Here is an 18,990-nt window from a genome sequence, read left to right as displayed (position 1 = left end):
GAGGGTCTCGCAGACTCCCTGACGCCTATGTCCTTGGCGGTTTGGTAAAAAGGGTCTCCTTTCACTGCGTGGAGAGACGAGGGTTATCGAGGACGCTACGGCGGCCTGCAGGCGGTGCCCGCGGGCCGGAGGGCGGCCCGCTCACCTGTGGGGCCGCCGGAGCATCGCGCATGCCGGCGCGGGGGGGCAGAAAAGTTGCGCGGCAGAGACGCCTCAAACGCGCCCGGAACCCGGAGCTCGGGGGCGCCCAGGGCGCGCAAGGTACGCTCCAGGGCGGCGCCTCCCGACCCCGGAAGGGAAAGTGGTTTCGGGGCGAGGGGAGCGGGAGAGTGAGATACGCGCAGCTATCTCAGAAGTTGTCCCGCCGCCCGCCGCGCCCCTCTCCCCGCCGCACCCCCTCAGAGGGGCTCCCTGGACACGCCCAGGGGCCCAGCCCGAGCCGGGGGCGCACCACCAGCGCCCGGCTGCGGCGGCGCAGACCCTCGGACTCCGGGCCGCCGGGAAAGCCCGGAACGGAGCGGCCCTCGGGCGGGAGCGCCCCGCGCGCGCCCCTCGGCGCGCATGCGCAGTGGCGAGGCGGCCGCGGGGCGTCGGAAGCGGGGCCCGCGGTGGGCGGGGCCCGCGGTGGGCGGGGCGCGTCGGAAGCGGCGGCGGCGGCGGCGGCACGGGGTGGGCGGGGCCCGGAGTGGGCGGGGCTCCCTCCGAAGTGCCTGCGCGCGGCTGCGAGCGCGGAGCCCGGCGCGAGGCGCCAACGAGCGAGCCCTGGGGCCGACGGGCGCGCGGGTGCGCGGCGGGCGGAGCGCGGCCGCCGGGCGGGCGCGGAGCCCGGGTCTCGGCGGCGCGGGCCCCGGCGGCGGGCGGCGATGTTCCACTGCATCCCGCTGTGGCGGTGCAACCGTCATGTGGAGACCATCGACAGGCGCCACTGCTCGCTGCTCTACGTGCCCGAGGAGGTCTACCGCTACGCCCGCAGCCTGGAGGAGCTGCTGCTGGACGCCAACCAGCTCCGCGAGCTGCCGGAGGTGAGTGCGGCCTCACCTGCGCGCCCCGCCGCCTCGTCCCCTCCTTTCCGCTCCCCTTTCCGTCTCCTGGGCCACCTGGGGGCCTGGCCGCCAGGTCCCGCGGGCAAGACGTCTACCTGCGCTCACCTGCTGCTTCCTCCTCAAAGTTCCTTTTCTTTCTGTCCCGAGCGACCTGCTGTGGTCGCCGGAGCATGTGCGCTTTGGGGAGACGTCCTGTGCAGACACGCCGTCTAGATACACATCTAGGGACCAGCGCCCGGCACCTGTGAGCGGGCGAGTGCGGGGCCAGGCGGCCCGGGACGGTGCCCGGCTGGGAGAGCCCGGCCCGGCGTCCGGCTCCCGGGGCCGGTCTCCTCGGCCCCGCCACGCCGCGATCGCCGGCCGGGGCGCGGCTCCCCTCTGGCCCGGGCAGGGCCGGGAGGAGGAGGCGGGCAGCTCGCGGGCTGGCCGTGCTATCTCGGCATCTCCCGAGGAATGTGCTCCCGGCCTCGTCGGGGGAAGAGCCGTGGCTGGCCCGCCCGCCCGCCGGGGCTCTAGGACCGGCCGCCCGGGGCGGGGCGGGGTAGGCGGGGGCTGCCCCGGCGGAGCTGTGGGCAGGTGCCTAGGTGCCCGGGTCTGCGTGGACCTGTTGCGTGCAAGGAATCGCGACGAATGCCAGCAGAGCCTCCGCCGGGCGGGCCAGCCTTGCCGCCGGGCTCCCGGAGCGGCGGCGTTCAGCCTGCTGATTGCCGCTTTGCAGGGTCGCATTTACGTCTTGAGTTGTTTGCCGTACATTAATCGCCCTACCCGGCCAGACCTGTCGAAGCGACATATGCTGATTGTGCTTTAATGGAGGGTCGCTCGGGGACTGCGAAACTTGTACGCTTCGAGCCTGCCAGGGAAACTTAGCTTGAGAGAGCCCGAAGGAGGAAGGTAGCCCAGCATCCAGGGCTCTGCAGGAAGTCGGGGTGCTTGATCCGAAGGTGTGCAGGAAGTGCGGAGGCTGCTGGCAGCGGGGCCCGACCTGAAGGCCCGAGCGTCCTCCTGCTGAACTCTTTGTTAGCACAGAGCCGAGACGTGGTCACAAAAACACTCGGCAGTCAAGTGTTCTGGCCTGTTAGAATGACCCGATTCGTCCTCCGGCCCGGCAGAGCGTTTTAAACAGAACTGTGTTTTTTCTCAATATTTCAAGTCTTGTTATTATTCCTGGATTAACTTTTCCTTGGTCCCCGGTTAGAAGTGATTGGATGGTTTGCTCTGTGCAGTTGAGGGGGGATTATCCTCACTAGGATCTTTGCAAAGCGCTCCCCCCCCCCCAGCTTTTTTTAGCTTAGAAACAGAAAAGCCATCCTCTTCCCTCTGGCATTTATTATTTTGCAGACATTTTCAAACACATGGTTTTATCTGGCCTCTAGCTGCCTTAAATTTGACTTAAAAGTCATGAGCTCACTTACTGCCTTAAGTTGTAATAAGTTTTAGGCATTCCTACTGCCAGAAATATGGAATATGTAATTTAATGCTTTTCAAGGGCATCAGAATGAAGTTATTAAAGCTTGAGTGAAAAGCTGTTCCACTAGAAATGTTTCAGGGCTCCTTGTGGTGTTTTTGTTTGTTTTCCTTTGTAGCACTGGAAGATCTCCCGTAAGTGGATTGGCTTTTTACTGCCTTCCACAACGTTTGTGGGTTTTCTGTAATGTTGGGGGATTCAGCTTGGTATGGGAAATTATGGGGTTTGGATGTGTCAGGTATTCCTACTCATTCTAAATGGAAACTTCTCAGAAGCTCAAAAATACAGTTGGATCACCCTCAGTAAATATGGTAAAAAAACAAAAGGCTTTTCAAAGGTTATAAGAGATCTTGCTTATGGATAATTGCTCTTACAGCTCTTAAAGTAGTTTTATAGTTTTCAAGTTGTGTAAAATGTTCTTCCCTGCCTTCTTGGGTGTGTACAAGCCAGATTCCAGCAACAGCTTTGAAAACACAGGTGTTTCATTCACAGTCTTTGAGATCCAAGTGGCTCGTTGGTACTGCTCACTGCTGGCCTGGCCGCTGTCCCCTTATCCCCCACATCACCAGAGGGCCCCTTTTGCTGGCACACCTCCAGGGTCCTTAGGGTGGTGGCCATACCTGTGGTACTTTCTCCTCTCTGCAGTTTGTTTGCAGCCTTGGTCCCCCAACCCCAACAACAAAGGTGCACACGTACCTCATCGTTCGGCATCATGAAAAGCATCTCCTCTCCCTGAAGGTCTGCAGCCTCTGATTGGCTCCAGTCCCCTCATTTTCCAAAGTGAAACTCAGGATTGAAGTGACTTTCAGGGTATTCAGCCAGTGAGATCTGATCGCTGTTGCCACCCCCGCCTGCCTCCCCCGCCACGCGTCTGCCAGCTGAACAGAAATCTGGCTTCTTGGGCTTCTCACCCCCATCAGACCCTCAGTTACTCAGCTCCTCTGGTTTATTCTTGTCATTGAAAGCTTGGTCTCTGTCAAGCCTTTATTGACTCTCCAGGATTTTGCTAGTTGTGGGGGATACAGAGATTAAAGAAAATGTGATTCCTATGAGCAGTTTTCAGCTTTGTGGGGAGACAGTGACTTTACTACAAGTGTGGTGGGTGTGGGTGGAGCGGGTACCCCAGTCATCAGACTCAGTGGTGGTTACTGACCTAATTGCTGACCTCTTGCTGAACCTGCATCGGCGCCCTCAGCAGTGGCCACACCCACAGATAGCCTCTCGTGGCTGCAGGGGCTCAGAGTCCTCAGCTTCAGCCTCCTCACCCCATCCCCTCCGCCGGTCCCCTCGCCCAGCCCCATCCCTTTGGGATGTATGTTAACGAGACACCTTGAGGTGCCCCTTGGGAGCATGAGCTGTGTGTCCAGTGGGTCCTGCTCAGTAAACCCCTGTTCTACTGTTGAATGAAGGTTGCCGAGTCTGATGCAGATCCTCCTCTGCTTCTTGTCCCTTGAAGCTCATCACTGCCGTGGCCTCTGGCCTTCTCTAATGTAGTCAGAGAACAGTCAGGTCTTCAGAAGCGAAGGTCGTCCACGTGGTGCAGTGGTCTTGTCTGGCTCTCCTGCCTTCCTCTCTGTGTTCCTGACACCATCAGTTTCCCCCTCCGTGTGCACGATTCTCAGATGCCTTCAAACGTGTGTTTGCTGTGGTCTCTCTGGACCATTGCAGGGCCTGGTCTACCAGGCAGCAGACATTTGCAGTGAGTGCTCTCAAGCCTTTCTAGGTTAAAGAGTTGAGTTTCATCTTGTCCCCTCCTCTTAGAGCTCAGCTGATGGTTCCACGATTGCCAGATGCCATCTGCCCCCGCCCTTCCTTCTCTCTGGCATCCTGCTTTATTCTTTTCCTAGCCCTTAGCGCACTCACCGGAGAAGGCAATGGCATCTCACTCCAGTACTCTTGCCTGGAAAATCCCATGGACGGAGGAGCCTGGTGGGCTTCAGTCCATGGGCTTGCGAAGAGTCAGACACGACTGAGGGACTTCACTTTTCACTTAAATGTATTGGAGAAGGAAATGGCAACCCACTCCAGTGTTCTTGCCTGGAGAATCCCAGGGACGGAGGAGCCCGGTAGGCTGCCGTCTCTGGGGTCACACAGAGTCGGACACGACTGAAGCGACTTAGCAGCAGCGCACTCACCACCCCCTGACTCCAGACTGGCCCCTCACTTACTCATTCTTTGTCTCCTCAACCAGAGCTTAAGCTCCATGTGGGCAGGGGAGTTTCAGTTCGTGGCTGAACTGAGGACACTATCTGGGACCCCGTGGGCACGCCTGTTGCCTGGATATATCCTTACACGCCGTCACAGGGACACGGTGCTGTTTCTTCACCATCATGATCGCCCTTCCCACACCTAACTTCTCCCGTGCACTGGTCTGTTGGAATTAGAAAAGACGTTCAGAGTTCAGTATCCTATCCCGCCTACCTTTGCTCTCTGTCTCTTGTGTGCCAGACACTTTCTTTTTTTTTTTTTTTGGCGGCGAGGCTTGCAAGACCTTAGTTCCCCTACCAGGGATTGAACCTGAGCCCCTAACAGTGAAAACGCTGAGTGAGTCCTAACCACTGGCCCGCCAGGGAATTCCCTCATGCTGGACACTTTGACTATCTTGTCTTTCTGAAGTCATCTTCATGCGTTGTAAACATAATTTCTATGAATGTGACTGCAGGCTCTTCAGCTGTGATCTGTTGAGAATAAGTCTGCTTTGTCTTCAACCCGCTGTGCTTGAATTTGGGTCTGGGCCCCTGCAGTGGCCCCTCTCGCCAGCAGTTCCTTTGCTGGAGGCCGGGCCCGTGGTTTGTCCGGGCTCACAGGTTCAGGGACTCACCCTGTCTCCATCCATCCCGTCACTGGGTCGCACCGTTTCTCGGGCTGGTCTGGAAGGAGCAGGGGCCAGGCGGCTGGCGTCAGTTCGGGGGCTGCTCTTGCATCACCTGCATTCTTTCCTCAAGCCTTGGCTTCCTCCCATGTCACGGTGACGTCTACCTTATAGGGTGGTTTCTGGGGGTGAAAGAGAGGATGCATGCGGAGCACCTACAGTTAGGTCTACGATGTTTAAGATTTCTGGATATTATGGTAAGGCACTTTAAATTAGGAAACTGTTTTTTTTTCATACAACAAATTTATAATATTTATACAATTGTTCTCTTCTTTCATCAAAGTAAAATATTCTCCTGATTTTTGAGGAAATGGTGTCTTTTAAACTGGAGTTTAAAGGCAATTTCCTGGGAATTTGGGGGGAAAAAAAGTTAAATTTTTAATATCCTTTTAAGTAATAATTAAAGGCATCATAGATTCTGTAAAATCTAGGTGAACTCACAAGTGCGTTGTGCCATAGGGATTTCCTTCCGATGTTCCCCTGTGCACCCTTTCAGTTGTAGCCAAGGTGGAAAGGACAGATGTGGACTTAATGCAGAAGTCATCTCTTGGGATCAGATGAGCGCTGGGAGTTCATGGACAGGAGTTTCAGGGCAGTTGGCTAGAGGAGAGCGACAGATGGGTGGCTGAGGGGTCCCAGCCCCGTGGTGGGCAGCCGTGCAGGGCCCCTGGGAGCCTGCTTCGAGGTGGTGGTGTAGTTCATACACATGCAGCCGTGCGTGGTACACAATCGAGTCATCATCGCCTGTCGTGCTCCGTACATGCTGAGTTCTCGTTTTGTTGCTTTTTTTAATCTGATTTTTACATCGTCTCACTTTATAGTTTTATAAGGGCTAAAGCATATAAAGCTTTATATTTGGACAGACTTTAAGTAACGTTATTCTGGAGGAGGGCATGGCAACCCACTCCAGTATTCTTGCCTGGAGAATCCCGATGAACAGGGGAACCTGGAGGGCTGCAGTCCATGGGGTTGCAAAGAGTCGGACATGACTGAGCGACTAAGCACAGCACAGCAAGTAACATTACAGTGAAAATAATTTAAGGCAAGCCCAGGAGGAAGGGCGTCCAAGAGAGCGCTTGCCCCTTAGAGCTTGACCTGTTTCTCCTTAGGGAGCCAGTTCTCCTTCTGCAGAGAGCCTGTCCTAACCCAGCTGAGCACTTAGTTGTGTCCTGACTCTGTTTGTTAGCTCAGCCCCCCGCCTCTCCTCCCTCCACCCACACCCCCCACTTTACAGGTGAGGAAACTGAGGCCTGGAGGGGGGGTGTGATTTGCCCTAAGTTGGTGGACACTGTGGGGTCTTTGATTAGAAATATTCAGTCCCTGCTACTTAATAATTACTGAGATTTGAATGAGCGCCAAACATTGCATTAAGTGCTCTCTAGAAATTATTTCCCTTAGATGGAATCACCACTCACTTTAGCCCTTATAATTCCAGTTTTGCCCGCGTGGGCACTGAGACGTATTTAAGGAGTCCGCCCGGGCGGAGGCTCATGCAGGGAACTTGGCCAGGCCCCGCCTCCAGCCCCCTGTCACTTGCCCCGGGGGCGGGGCCTGGCCCTGTGACGGCTCAGAGGCGCTCCCTCTGGGGGGCGGAGGGGAGGCTTCAGGGGGGTGATCCTCACCTTAGAAGGAAGGAGAAGACCTGTCGTGGTCCCCAGAGCCTGTCCTTCCCAGGTAGCCAGAGCGAGGGGTGCCTGGGTGGTCGAGCAAGACTGGAGCACGGTCAGAAATAACAGTGTCAACAGTTCTCAGCAGTGATGACAAAAATCTCAACCACGGTCCCGCCGAGCCATGGCCAGAGACATTGGGCTTACCAGGGCGTGGATCCAGTGAGGCTGCGGGCTTCTCTGCTCACAGAAGTCTGAAGGAAGTTTGCCCGTTTCAGGGTTTCCCCGGGAACACAGGGCTAGACGTTTGTCTTCCACTTTCTGTGATAGTTATGGGGGCAGTGAGATCATGGGCCAGATCTCAGTTAACGCGAGGAGAAACTGCTGGATGTCCATTTACTTTCTCTCGGGTATGATTTAGAGGACGGGGTGGTAATTTACCGTTGCACGTGGTATTTCAGCAGATCTGATCGTGTGTGTGTGTGTGTGTGTGTGTGTTTGTATGTGCCTTAGTGTAAAACACTCAATTTCTAGAAGTCAGATGGGATATGAATTTTTTTTTCCTGCTTATCAGAGTTTAGAAGAATTTCCTTATCTAGGCTGTGACTTCTGGATCCCAAAGAATTTGACTCAGTTGGGAGAGATTTGGTATTTCTGTTTCCAAGAACCACAGGGCATGGATTTGTCATGTAGCAGGCAGAAGGTGTTACGCCTAGTTGTAGTACATTCCAGACTGATTCCTGGAAGTGTGGCTTCTACAGCCTGATGGTCCTCATCACCTGTCTTTCCACAATCCATGCCCATTTCTGGGAGACAGATAGTTGGAGGGGCTGTCAGCCGACTTGGGGTGGATGTGGGGAGCTTGAGACAGACTAGCAACGGTGAAGGCTGGAAAGGGGCTGCTGAAACTCTGAGGATGTGACCTGGGCTCTTGACTGCCTGACCTGATGTGGAAGATAGGGAGGCCTCTGAGGCTCGTGCCTTTAGTGCAACCTGCCTGACTTTGACCACGACACGGCCTTGTTTTGTCTGTTTGTTATGTGTTGAACATGTAGAAGAGCTCAAAGAATGAAAAATGTGACTTTTCTTTAATTCCTTCCAGGTAATACCAGACATGAACAATTTTATTTATTTTTTTAGTGTACTTATTTATTTAGCCACATCCATGCAGCTAGTGGGATCTTAGTTCCCACACCAGGGATTGAACCTGTGCCCCCTGCAGCGGAAGCTGATTCCTAACCTCTAGGCCCCCAGGGAAGCCCCCACATGAACAATTTTAGGTTGTATTCTTACTTTTTCTCTTCCCATACCAGCATCTATTTATCATTCTTGAAAAGAGGGCTCCTACATAAATCACTTCTATGTAAATTACCGTATAAATTGCTTCACCCACTGGTTTTTCTGCACTTAACACCCTGCCCTGGACATCTGCTGTGTCAATATGTGTAGGTGTATTTTAGCATAGATGCTGGCGCCCTGGGTTCCCTTGTACTGGGTACAGCGTGATTTATTTCACCATTCTCCTATCGCTGGACATTTGAATTGTTCCAGTTTTTTGAAGCGCTGATTCATGTTAGATTGAATATTCTTGTCCATATTACTCTGTACACCTGTGCAGACATTTCTTTAAGATAAAGTTCAAGGTGCATAATTGTTAGGTGAAAGGATGTACACTTTACAGAGTTCAACAGGTGTTGCTAGGTTGTCAGAGGTTATTATTTTAAAATTTTACTTATTTATTTTTGGTTGCGTTGGGTCTTCATTGCTGCTTGGCCCTTTTCTCTAGCCGTTGTTGTGGACCGTGGGCTCTAGGTGTGGGCTTTCGTAGTGGTGGCGCACAGGCTTCGTTGCCTCTCAGCACCTGGAATCTTCCCCAACTAGGGATTGATCGCTCGTCCCCTGCACTGGCAGATGGATCCTTATCCTCTGCACCACCAGGGCAGTCCAAGGATTGTTATTTTTGAATACACGTTGGGTTGGAGAAATCGACTCACTTTACAGCTAAAGAAATGCAGGATGAGAGCGGCACGGTGACGGGTCAGAGCAGAGTGAACGTGGGCTGTCTTCTCCCACTCCTGACTCCAGGTCCTCCTGGGGCTGGAAAAATACACGGGGAGACAGGTTCTGTCATCTCTGCCCCCTCTCTCCGTGGCTGGGCGCTCTCCCAGAGACCTGGGAGGACCCTTGGTTTTCCATTGGTCAGTCAGATGTTTGCTCTGGGTCTTCGGAAGACTGAGGTCTGATGCTTGCATTCAAGAGCCTGAAGCTTTAGTTGGGCAGAGAGGTTGGCGTCATGGAATTCCCAACGTGAACTGACTTGGTTTCTGGACCAGGAAGGCAGGTGGTGAGCAGGGTGTGGGGCCTGGGAAGCCTACATGGGTCCGCACCTCCCTCTGACCCTCCTGTTGGCGTCTTGGTGCCGGCTTGGATCTCTTGCTTGATGGAAAAGTGTGTGGGGTGGTTAGGAGATACACTTCTTAGCTGTTATGCCTGGCACAAGTTCTTCAGCCTTACTGGGCCTCAGTTTGCTCATCTGGAAAAAGGGACTAACAGTCTCAACCTCACGTGTGTGAAGATGTCATGGGTTACTGTGTATAAAGTGCTGGGAACAGTGTCTGTTCCATAGACAGCACGCAGTCAAATCTGCTGGGCGTTGTCATCATTCTTGGCTATTTTGTGGGAGAGGCCCACACACCTCTGCCCCGTCTCCGTCGAATCCTGTCTTAGTTCCTGGTGGGAGAGACCTGGCGTGAGGGTGGCTCCCTCCCGCAGTGGCTGCTCTCTGGCGGAACGCAGCCTGGCTGCATCTTCCTCCTTATCTCCCGTCTCTTCCCAGCCTGAACCTGCTTCTCAGCAGCCCTTTGCTGCCCTGGGTTGCCTGTCATTTCATGGCTCTGAGTCTTCATTTTTGTGCTCTGTCTCCCAGGAGTTCCTCTTTCTCAGCTTCTTTGTCTGCCCCCTGGTCTTCCTCCCGTGGGATGAAGTTCAGGAGCTCCTGTCCCCCTGGCAGCCTTCCCTTCCCTCCTGTCTGGTTTCTGGGGATACCTGTGTCAAAGTAATGACCTCCTTGTAATGACCTCTGTCCGCCACCAAAGCTACATACCTTGTCTTCTTTGCATTCCTGCTGCCCCACAAAGCAGGCTTTTAAGACATATTAGAGCAGCATTCTTGCGGATGTTTTCAGCCCTTTTGGGGAGTGGATTTGGAAATGGGTTGGGGCCAGACCCGTAAATCGAACTTACCGATGGTTACTTTACGAAGAGCTGGGCGTTCTCACAGCCTTGCCTGTATGGGTGGCATCTGGGTGGTGGCCCTGATCTCACAATTACACAGCCCTGGACTCGGGTGCTCACTCTCACGGACCCTAGCACTGACCTTGGACAGTGTGCATAATGTCTGGAGCCTCAGTTTCCTTGTCTGAGTCATGAAGGGGTGCTATCAGTGATGTTCAAGGTCTTTCTGAGCTCTGGCCTCCCTGGATGCTAGTTTTATGACAGTTTATGACTCCACGCCACAGCCTTAACCTGAGGGTAGTGGGCCCCAGCTGTGCACGTGACCTGGGAGGTTGCTCAGTGAGGTTTAGTAGAACCACAAGTCGAGGCTTAATCATTATAATCAAGGATTCGATAATAAGGAGAAGCTGTTCCAAACGCTTACCCTCCTGTGGTCAGTTGTTGATTCCCAGAACCAATTAAGGGGAAAAGATCAGCAGATTTTCTTTGGTTAAAGCACATACACATACACACCCTCCAGCAACCTTTGAACACCGAATTTTTTCCCGTGTCGGTTGCATTCTCCCAGCTTTTACAAGTGATGTAAGATAGGCCAATCAGCTGAGGCAGTTTGTCTCCTTTTGAAATGAACTCGACCGGTTCAGAGGCGGTTGCTTGAAACTTCACTCTGGGTTGGTTTGAGCATCCACCCAAGAGATTGTACTTTGGGAAACTCACGTTGGGGACTGACCGTTAAGGAATGTCTGTGGGTTAATATCAGACTGAGCTGGCTTTTTGAGGAGTATTTTAGGATCAGAAGCTGCAGCCTTCTGCTCTTCCGCTGTCGGTTGCTCTCCTGAGTAGACACTGGTGTCAGGCTTCCCAGAGGGTGTGGTTCAGGAGTGGGCTTTGGGGGCTGCTTATCTGCTGGGCCCCGGCAGACCCTCCCTTCTACTCCCCTGCGCACTCAGCATCTTTACTGAGTGCTGTCTGCCTTCCGGGCTTCGTTCTGCCCAGCAAAGTCCTAACGGAGCTTCCATTCCAGGTAAGGGAGTCCGCCAGTAAATGGAAGAGCAGATAAGAATTTCAGATAGTGATCCAAGCTATAAAGCAAACCAAACAGGGAAATGCCATCGAGAGTGGTGGAGAGATTTCTGTTTATTCTGAGAAGGCCTCTCCCAGGAGCTGACCTTTGCCCTGGTGCTGTGTGGCAGCTGGGTGTGCAGTGAGCACGTCCTTGCAAAGGTCCGGATGAGTTCGGGGTGTTTGTGGGCGGAAGGAAGGTCAGAGTGGCTTGTGTGTTGGGAGGTGGGTGGGAAATAAAGGTGAAGATGCTGGTGGGTCTTAGAGACCCTGGTGATGATTTCAGATTTTTTTTTTTCCCCCACAAACTGAAAGTATGGCAGATGTAAGCCCCTAGAGATTCGGTTTGTGTTTTACCAAGTTTGCTCTGCTGGCGGGTGGGAGTTTAATGTCGAGGGAGGAAGGTTCACAGAAGCAGAGAGACCTGGAGAACCAATGAGGGGGTGGAGCAGGGTGGTAGCAGTGAATGGTGAGGTTTATACTGGGGTAAAGTCAGCAGGACTGCTGATGTGTGAATGCAGGTTTTTGGTTTTATCAGCTGGGGGGCTGTCAGAGCCTTCTCTGGTTTGAGAGGACCAGGAAAGGGTGTATAGTGGTGTAGGAACTGGTAAATCCTTGAGTTAGGGTGTGGCAAAGTGTTTACGAGACCCAGGACTTAGGTGCGGAAGCCTGGATACCAATAATTATAATAAAGACAGCAGGCATTTTTTGAGCAATGGGCCCTGGACTGTGCTTTGCCTAAACAGTTCCCGTGATGAACTTGTTCAGTCCTCACAGAGAACCTAACTTCCTCTTACATAGATGCATGCATGCTTAGTCATGTCCGACTCTTTGCGACCCCATGGACTGTAGCCCGCCAGGCTCCTCTGTCCATGGGATTCTCCAGGCAAGAATACTAGAGTGGATTGCCATTTCCTCCTCCAGGGGATCTTCCCAACCCAGGATCGAACACGTGTCTCCTGCGTCGAACACGTGTCTCCTGCGTCTCCTACATTGGCAGGGAGATTCTTTGCCCTGGCCCCATCAGGGAAGCTCTTTTATGTAAATAGCTTTATCATACTCCCAAGGACACCGAGGTACAGACAGATGACTTATCTTGCTAAAGTCACACAGCTAGTAAACAGCAGAGTTCGGGGGTCAGACTGAGACGGTCTAGCCAGTATCCCTCACTCCCAGACCATCCTTCCTCAGGATCACACACGCAGAGACCACATTGTGGGCGCCAAAAGCCCCATGTTGGACCAGGAGTTATGTCTGCTCTGGGTTCTTTTTGCAGTTGTTTAGAAAAAGAGCGCTGAGCTGAAATACTGTTTTGAGAATTAGGTCACCAAATATTAATGTGCTTATTCACGCATAATCTTTCAAAGAAGATTAGTGGTGCCCATTTTGCGGGGCTGCATTTTTTACCTTCAGGAGAGAAAATGAGCGCTGGTTTTGTCCTCGGAGTGTGCCCGTTACAATTCTGCTCCCGATTATTCAGTTATTATACTATCGATTTCTGTTCTCAAAGTGTGATATCAAGTGATTAGCTTATGAGGCAGTTATGAGTCTTGACTGAAAGGTCAGAATCACAGAGAGGTGCTGATGAACTATACACATCCCAGTGCTGCTGCCCATGGATGCTAATACGATTAGGTTGATAGAAACTGTGTGTGTCTGGTAGGAGAAGCACCTTACCTAGTAGTGTGTTACCGTGACTCACCCACCTTGATTTTTGACATCTTCATTCCAAAATGGCAAGAGATAGGAGAGGAGAGTGTCACGTAATCTCTGTTAACAGTGGTGATTCATTCAAGTTACACAGAGGTCAAGAGAAAGCGCCCCACCCTCCACTCTTCAGCCTCACCCCTGCCCACCTCTCTTTACAGCTTACCTTCAAGATGCCTTTGTCAGGCAGATGGAGCAGAGGGTAATTGCTTGTGAGGTGTAGTTCACGTGGTCTTTAAAAAATGTGTGTATTCTAGAATGTTTGATTTTGATTTTCGGGTGTAGGTCTAACGTGAGTGTCGCCCAAGAGGTGGTTTCAGCTCGCTGGTCATTTTCCCGCATAGGGGCTTTCAGCCCCCTGGAAACAGGAGTGCCTTTGGAATACTCGTGACTGCAAGGAACGAGCGTCTCAGCCTAATGCCTTGAATGACAGGGGCCCTTGGGGCCCTCGTGTGTCAGGAGGCCGGGAGGAAGGCGGTGGCAGGGTTGGTTCAGCAGGTCGGAAGGGCCAGGCTTCCCTGCGGCTCCTTGGAGGGCGGGCCGGGGACGGGTGTGCGGAGTCTTGGGCGGGCCGGGTACGGGCGGTGCTCAGTCACAGGTGGGCCTGGGCTCTGAGGGTGGCAGGGAGCCGAGGGCTGGGTGGGGTGGGCGTGGGTGCTGTGCTCCACCAGGAGTGGGGCAGAGATGGCGCCTGCCTGTTGGCTCTGGCAGGCGTGATCCTCTGGTGACCTCTCTCTGGTCTAACCCTCTGTCTTTTTTTTTTTTTTTTTTAATTTGCTGCTGCGGGTCTTAGCTGAGGCATGTGGGATCTCATTCCCTGACCAGGGGTCGAACCCTGCATTGGGAGCTCGGGGTCTTAGCCGCTGGGCCACCAGGGAGGCCCCTAATCTATGCCTTCTGCTAGAAGCACAGAGGCTGTCTGCTCAGAAAACGTCTCTGGTGGGAATGATTTCTGTTTTTAAAAAAGGAAAGCTTGGACATGTCAATGTTTTCCCTAGGTTTTCTTCACACTGTGTGTGGGAGATTTGAGAGAGAAGAAAAATATGTCAGTAGTATATTACAAAGATTTAATTACCAAATAGACTTACTTTCTAAGTGGTCAAATTCAAATGTGCTGGATACTTTCTCCTACTTTCTGATTGTGGTCTTTCATTGCTAACTTTCTCTGACTTAGTGGCCTCGCGTCTTCCAGACCTCCATGCCTCTGTAGGTGCTGTGCACTTTGCTTAGAAATCTCTTCTCCAGGACAGATGCTGCCTCCTCCAAGAAGCCCTCCCGGCTCTGCAGCCACACCCATATCTCCGTGCGCCCCCGCCCCCCAGTCTCCCCCACCCCAGCACTACTCCGCCCACTTCTCTCCTGCTGTTCCTCAGGGTTAGAGTTGGCCATGCATCTGTTTCCCTTGGTTTGCCATCAGGGACTTGTTTTATATATCTCTGTCTCAGGCACTGGGGAACTCAGTGTCTTATTCACAGGAAATGTTCGAAAAAACATCTGTTGCATTGAAAAAAAAATTATTGGGGTAGCAGAGATACATAAATCCTTGGACGTCTCCTTTGATGCCGCAGTGTGGGGAGTTGCTCTATCCCACCTCAGCCAAGGGCAGCCTGTGCCCGGTGTCCCTGGAGGGGCTGCAGGCAGCCAGCAGGCCGGTGTGCTGCCCTCTGGACTGGAGGCTGGGGCTGAGTCAGCGCATCGTGCCCGTCCAGAGAGAGCCGGAGAGAGCCCAGCGTGGGACCAGCTCAGGCCTGTCGCATCGCAGAGGCGTGGATGAGCAGAGAGGTGACCGGGGTTGGGGGCCGCGCAGAGGGCTGCCCACACACTGGACCGCCTGCCCTCACCTTGGAAGGAGGGAAGGAAGCCTCAGCTGCAGTTCTGAAAATGCCCAGAGCAGCCCCGTGCGGATCGCCTTTGCTGATTGTGTGCTTCAGACGCACAGCTAGGCATGTACCTGGGATGTGCTTGGTCCTCAGGTCAGCCTTAGGTCGGAGGGCTTTTAAAAGCCCCATTTTACAGATGGGAACAGGAGGCTGAGCCCTTGGCTGAGGTCTCCTGCAGGGGAAACAACCTCGTGGGAAGTGCAGGAGCTCCAGAGGACCTGCTTTTCTGCCATGTGCTCATGTGTCAGAGCCGGGCCGGGGGCCTGGAGATCAACACGAAGCTCTGGTGCGTTGAAAGCCCACCGCATTCACGTTATTAGGCACTGGGCAAGCAGAAGTGTGCGGTGGCATCCGACACCTGAGCCGATGGTGCCTCGGAGGCCGCGGAGCTGGTGGCACAGGCTTCCTGAGGGTGGAGCGCGGAGGGCACAGCCCAGCCACATGTTTCAGGAGAGGGGTCAGGACTGCAGGAGCCCCATCGTGGGCAGTGGAGGGAGCCAGCTTTGGGAGGCTGGGCTTTATCTTGTCAGTGGGGGCACGTCATCAGTGGAGTTGCAGTAAGCTCGGGCAGAGGAGGGCACGGGGCGGGGGCTGATCAGACTCACGTGGAGACAGCCCATCCTGGGGGCAGCTTGTGCACGGACCTTCCGGGGAGCGGGACAGGTGACGGGAGGCATATTTTGGAGGCAGATACAGTCCAAGTTTGGTGACTGGCTGGCCTGGAGGGTCTCGGGGGATGGGGGTCAAGGATCACCGCTGAGTTTTCAGTTTGAGTCCCTGGGCACCACCTTCAGACTTTGAAGAATGAGGGGAGGGGTGCATGAGGTTAGTCAGAGATCAGGCCTGGGGGCGTCAGTTCTCTCAGTGGCGGATGCTGGGGCACCCGCAGCAGAGGGACGTGGGGGTGGGGCCGGCCGAGAGGAGGGTGTGGGGGCTCCGGGCATTCTGCGGGGGGCGGGTTCCTTGGGGTGCTGCTGGCCTTCCTGGCTCATCTTGTCTTCCTCCAGAAGGCTCAGCTCTGCGGACCTGGGAAAAGGCAGGGAGCCCAGTCTACCTGCATGGGAGGCCGTAGGACGAGAAGGGGCGAGGCGCCTGATGGGCTCAGTCCCTGGGTCGGGAAGATCCCCTGGAGGAGGGCGCGGTGACCCACCGCGGTATTCTTGCCTGAGAAATACCACAGACAGAGGACTGTAGCATTCACACCACTCAAAGTTTTGGGCTTCCCAGGTGGTGCTAGTGGTAAAGACCCGGTCTGCCAGCGCAGGCAGACATATGAGACACGGGTTTGATCCCTGGGTGGGGAAGATCCTCTAGAGGAGGGCATGGAGACCCACTCCAGTGTTCTTGCCTGGAGAATCCCATGGACAGAGGAGCCTGGTGGGCTGCGGTCCACGGGGTCGCAGACAGTCGGAGACAACTGAAGTGACTTGGCACGCATTAGCTTGAGGCCCCTGAGGTTTCCCATGCCCGAGATTTGGGTTGCTGTTTCTGCAGACAGACGAGGGGGTTCCCGCGAGGGGAGGAAGTCCTGGAGAGGCTGTGGGTGGAGGCTGTGGGAGAGGTTGTGGCAGGTCTGGAACATCGGGGTCAGGGGTGTGACAGGAAGTAGCTCTGAGCAGGGTCAGCGTCCCAGGGTGTGAACGGGAGGCGACAGTGACGCCCAGGGCGTGGCAATCACTGGCCTTCTGTCCTCGCAGGATGGGGGGGTCCAGCCAGAGACAGGTGTGTGGGCAGGAGGGGTGTGCCCCTGCGCCCCAGGGGGAGGGGGGCCTCCTGCTACTGCCTCACTCAGTGGTTTTTTTTTTTTTTTTTTATTCTTTTGCTGGAAAACAAGAGGTTTCCATGTGAAGTGTCCCGATTTTTAAGTGCTGACACCTTACTCAACCATTTAGAAGCCACACTGTGGGTCAGGGGCGCAGGGTGGGTTTGGCTGGGCTCCTGTGGGCTCTGACCGGGAGCGGGATCCCACTGTCTGGGAGGCGTCTCGCCTTCCTGGGCGTCTCCTTTGGTTTGGAGGATGGGGGCTCTAAAGATAAAGACCTAAGTAGCTAATTAGTTTCTCAGGAGGCGCTAACAGGGGTGATAGTAATCTGAAGCCTCGGCCCCGGTGAACCGGGGTCCTGATAACAGGATGCAGCAGTTCCGCTCCTTTGCGCTGGGCAGGGCGGCCCTGCTCGCCAAGCCTCTTTCTTTTTTCTTGTTCCCAGGCCCTTTCTTGACTTCTCCTTCCTCTTTGCTTCTTCACAGCCTTTTCTTTCCTTACCGCGTTACCCCCATCTCTTTTTTTTCTGTATTTCATTTCTCCCCAGTTCATTTTTCTCAGAGTTCGGCTTGAGTTAGTTCGTTCAGGCTGAGTGTAGGCCAGTTTTTTGTGTGTTGCTTTAGTAGACTTTTATATTCCCTTCTCTGAATTTTCAGACTCCGTGAATGAGCTGTAACATAGGCACGTGTACAACCACAGGCAGCGTTTCCCCTTCAGGTTGGTGGGGAGCCTGAACCCTGGGGGTTTTGCTCAAATTTCAGAAACGCTGTCTGTCCTCAGCCACCCACTCATAGCTTTGACAACCCTTGAGCTGGCAGGTCCTTGTCCCTTTGGAGGGACGTTGGACATCTGGGACAGGCTGGGAAGCGAGTCTGCAGTGTGCGGTGTGGGTCTGTGTGGGAAGGCCTTGCAGTGCTGACCCAGGCCCTCTGCATTGCTGACGTGGGGGTGTTCCCGAGGCGGCCCCGGGGGGAGGCACCTAGACATCGGACCCTTGGTGCCTGCTTGGGGTCTGTGCCACTTCTGCCCTCTGTTTTCAGTCTGGCTGTGAAGACTTGGAGTCCAGACACACTGTATTTGCAGAGTAACTAACCATTAAGTTTTCTCACTTCCAGAGATGTTTTACTTAGACCTTGAGTTCGTCTTTCGGAGAGAAAGGTCTGATTTCTCTTGGCCTTTATGGTACTGTGGTGGGTGGACTGTGAGGCCCTTTGGGCTCTGGAGGCGCTAGGTTGGGTGCCCCCGGGGCCTGGGCTCCCTGGGGGGGGGGCTGTAAGGAATGCCGTGCATGTGGCCGGCACAGTGGGTTGCTGACCAGCACACGCACGTGAAGCAGGCCCTCGGCCACACCCCTCCGGGACCTGCTGGGGGCCAGGCTGCCTCCTCTGGCCCGTCCCGGGCAGACGCTGCCTGGGTGCAGACCTGGTTCTTTACCAGAAGCACCTGCAGAGTTCTTTGAATGCCGTGGATTCTGGAGCTGCATTTCTAGGGATACTGACGTGTGGCATGGAGCAGGGGGCGGTGGGTGCCCAGGTGAGTGGTGCTGGGGTCCGGCAGCCCTGCCCTGAGGACCGCAGGCGTGGTGGGCTCTGGGGTGGGAGGGACAGGTTCCTGCTCCGTCCTCTCTCCCGGTCCCATGGTCTTGCCAAGTGACTTCACGTCTCCCAGCCTCGCCTGTCTGGTCCTTTAAAGGGAGGCTGGCGCTGCCATCGGGAGGCCGTGGTGACGAGCACAGTCCCATCCACAGGGCGCCCAGCTCAGTCTGGTGTGTGCTTCAGTGCTCATCACCTGGGGTTGCAAACCCAGGAAGCTTCTTGTCAGGGAGAGCGGATGGCTGACCCCTGGGGCTCTCCTCTGTCCTGGAGCCCCTCCCTCTGTGAGGACCCTGGATTTGGGACCCTCATCCTGCCGACCCTGGCATTTGGGGCTCAGCCTGTAGGTCCACGTCTGCCCTTGGCTGTTGCCTTCTTCTCACTTCCTGTTTTGCTCTCCTGTTCGGCCCTTCCCCTGCATGCTGGCATGCATGCACACACGTGCACACACACATACACAATGCATGCACACATGTACACACATATACACACGCACACATGCATGTATGCACATGTACACACTGCTGAGCTGGTCCCGAGGAGCCGTATCTGAGGCCTGGCTTAAGCCCAGTCGTCTTCTCCCAGGTCACTGGAGCAGGGTGACAGTTGTCCGAGGGCCTGGCCTGCTGGGGGGCTCTGCAGCCTGTGAGGGCCGACCTCTGCCCGCTGGGCCTGCAGGGTATCAGGGCCAGACCGAGGTTCTGTTCTGCCTCCGCACCCGCAGACACGTGAAGCAGGCTCTGCACACCGGTCTCCGCGAAACTTCG

At 54.8% G+C, this 18,990-nt stretch overlaps 1 protein-coding gene across 1 annotated transcript in view; it reads left to right on the top strand.

The window, feature by feature from the left end:
* Positions 1-730: 730 nt before the first annotated feature.
* The window catches only part of LRRC1 (leucine rich repeat containing 1), a 131,113-nt gene continuing 112,853 nt past the window's right edge, over positions 731-18,990 (top strand). The window contains exon 1 of the mRNA XM_081519855.1: positions 731-1,022. Coding sequence (XP_081375981.1) covers positions 864-1,022 — 159 coding nt within the window. The 5' untranslated portion in view covers positions 731-863. The remainder of the gene's footprint in view (positions 1,023-18,990) is intronic.

Source organism: Giraffa tippelskirchi, chromosome 8 (assembly GCF_054371585.1).
Source record: "Giraffa tippelskirchi isolate mGirTip1 chromosome 8, T2T-mGirTip1v1.2.pri, whole genome shotgun sequence".
NCBI classification, from domain to species: domain Eukaryota; kingdom Metazoa; phylum Chordata; class Mammalia; order Artiodactyla; family Giraffidae; genus Giraffa; species Giraffa tippelskirchi.
Note: the sequence above shows the minus strand (reverse complement) of the source record. Positions and strands in the feature narration are given on the sequence as shown.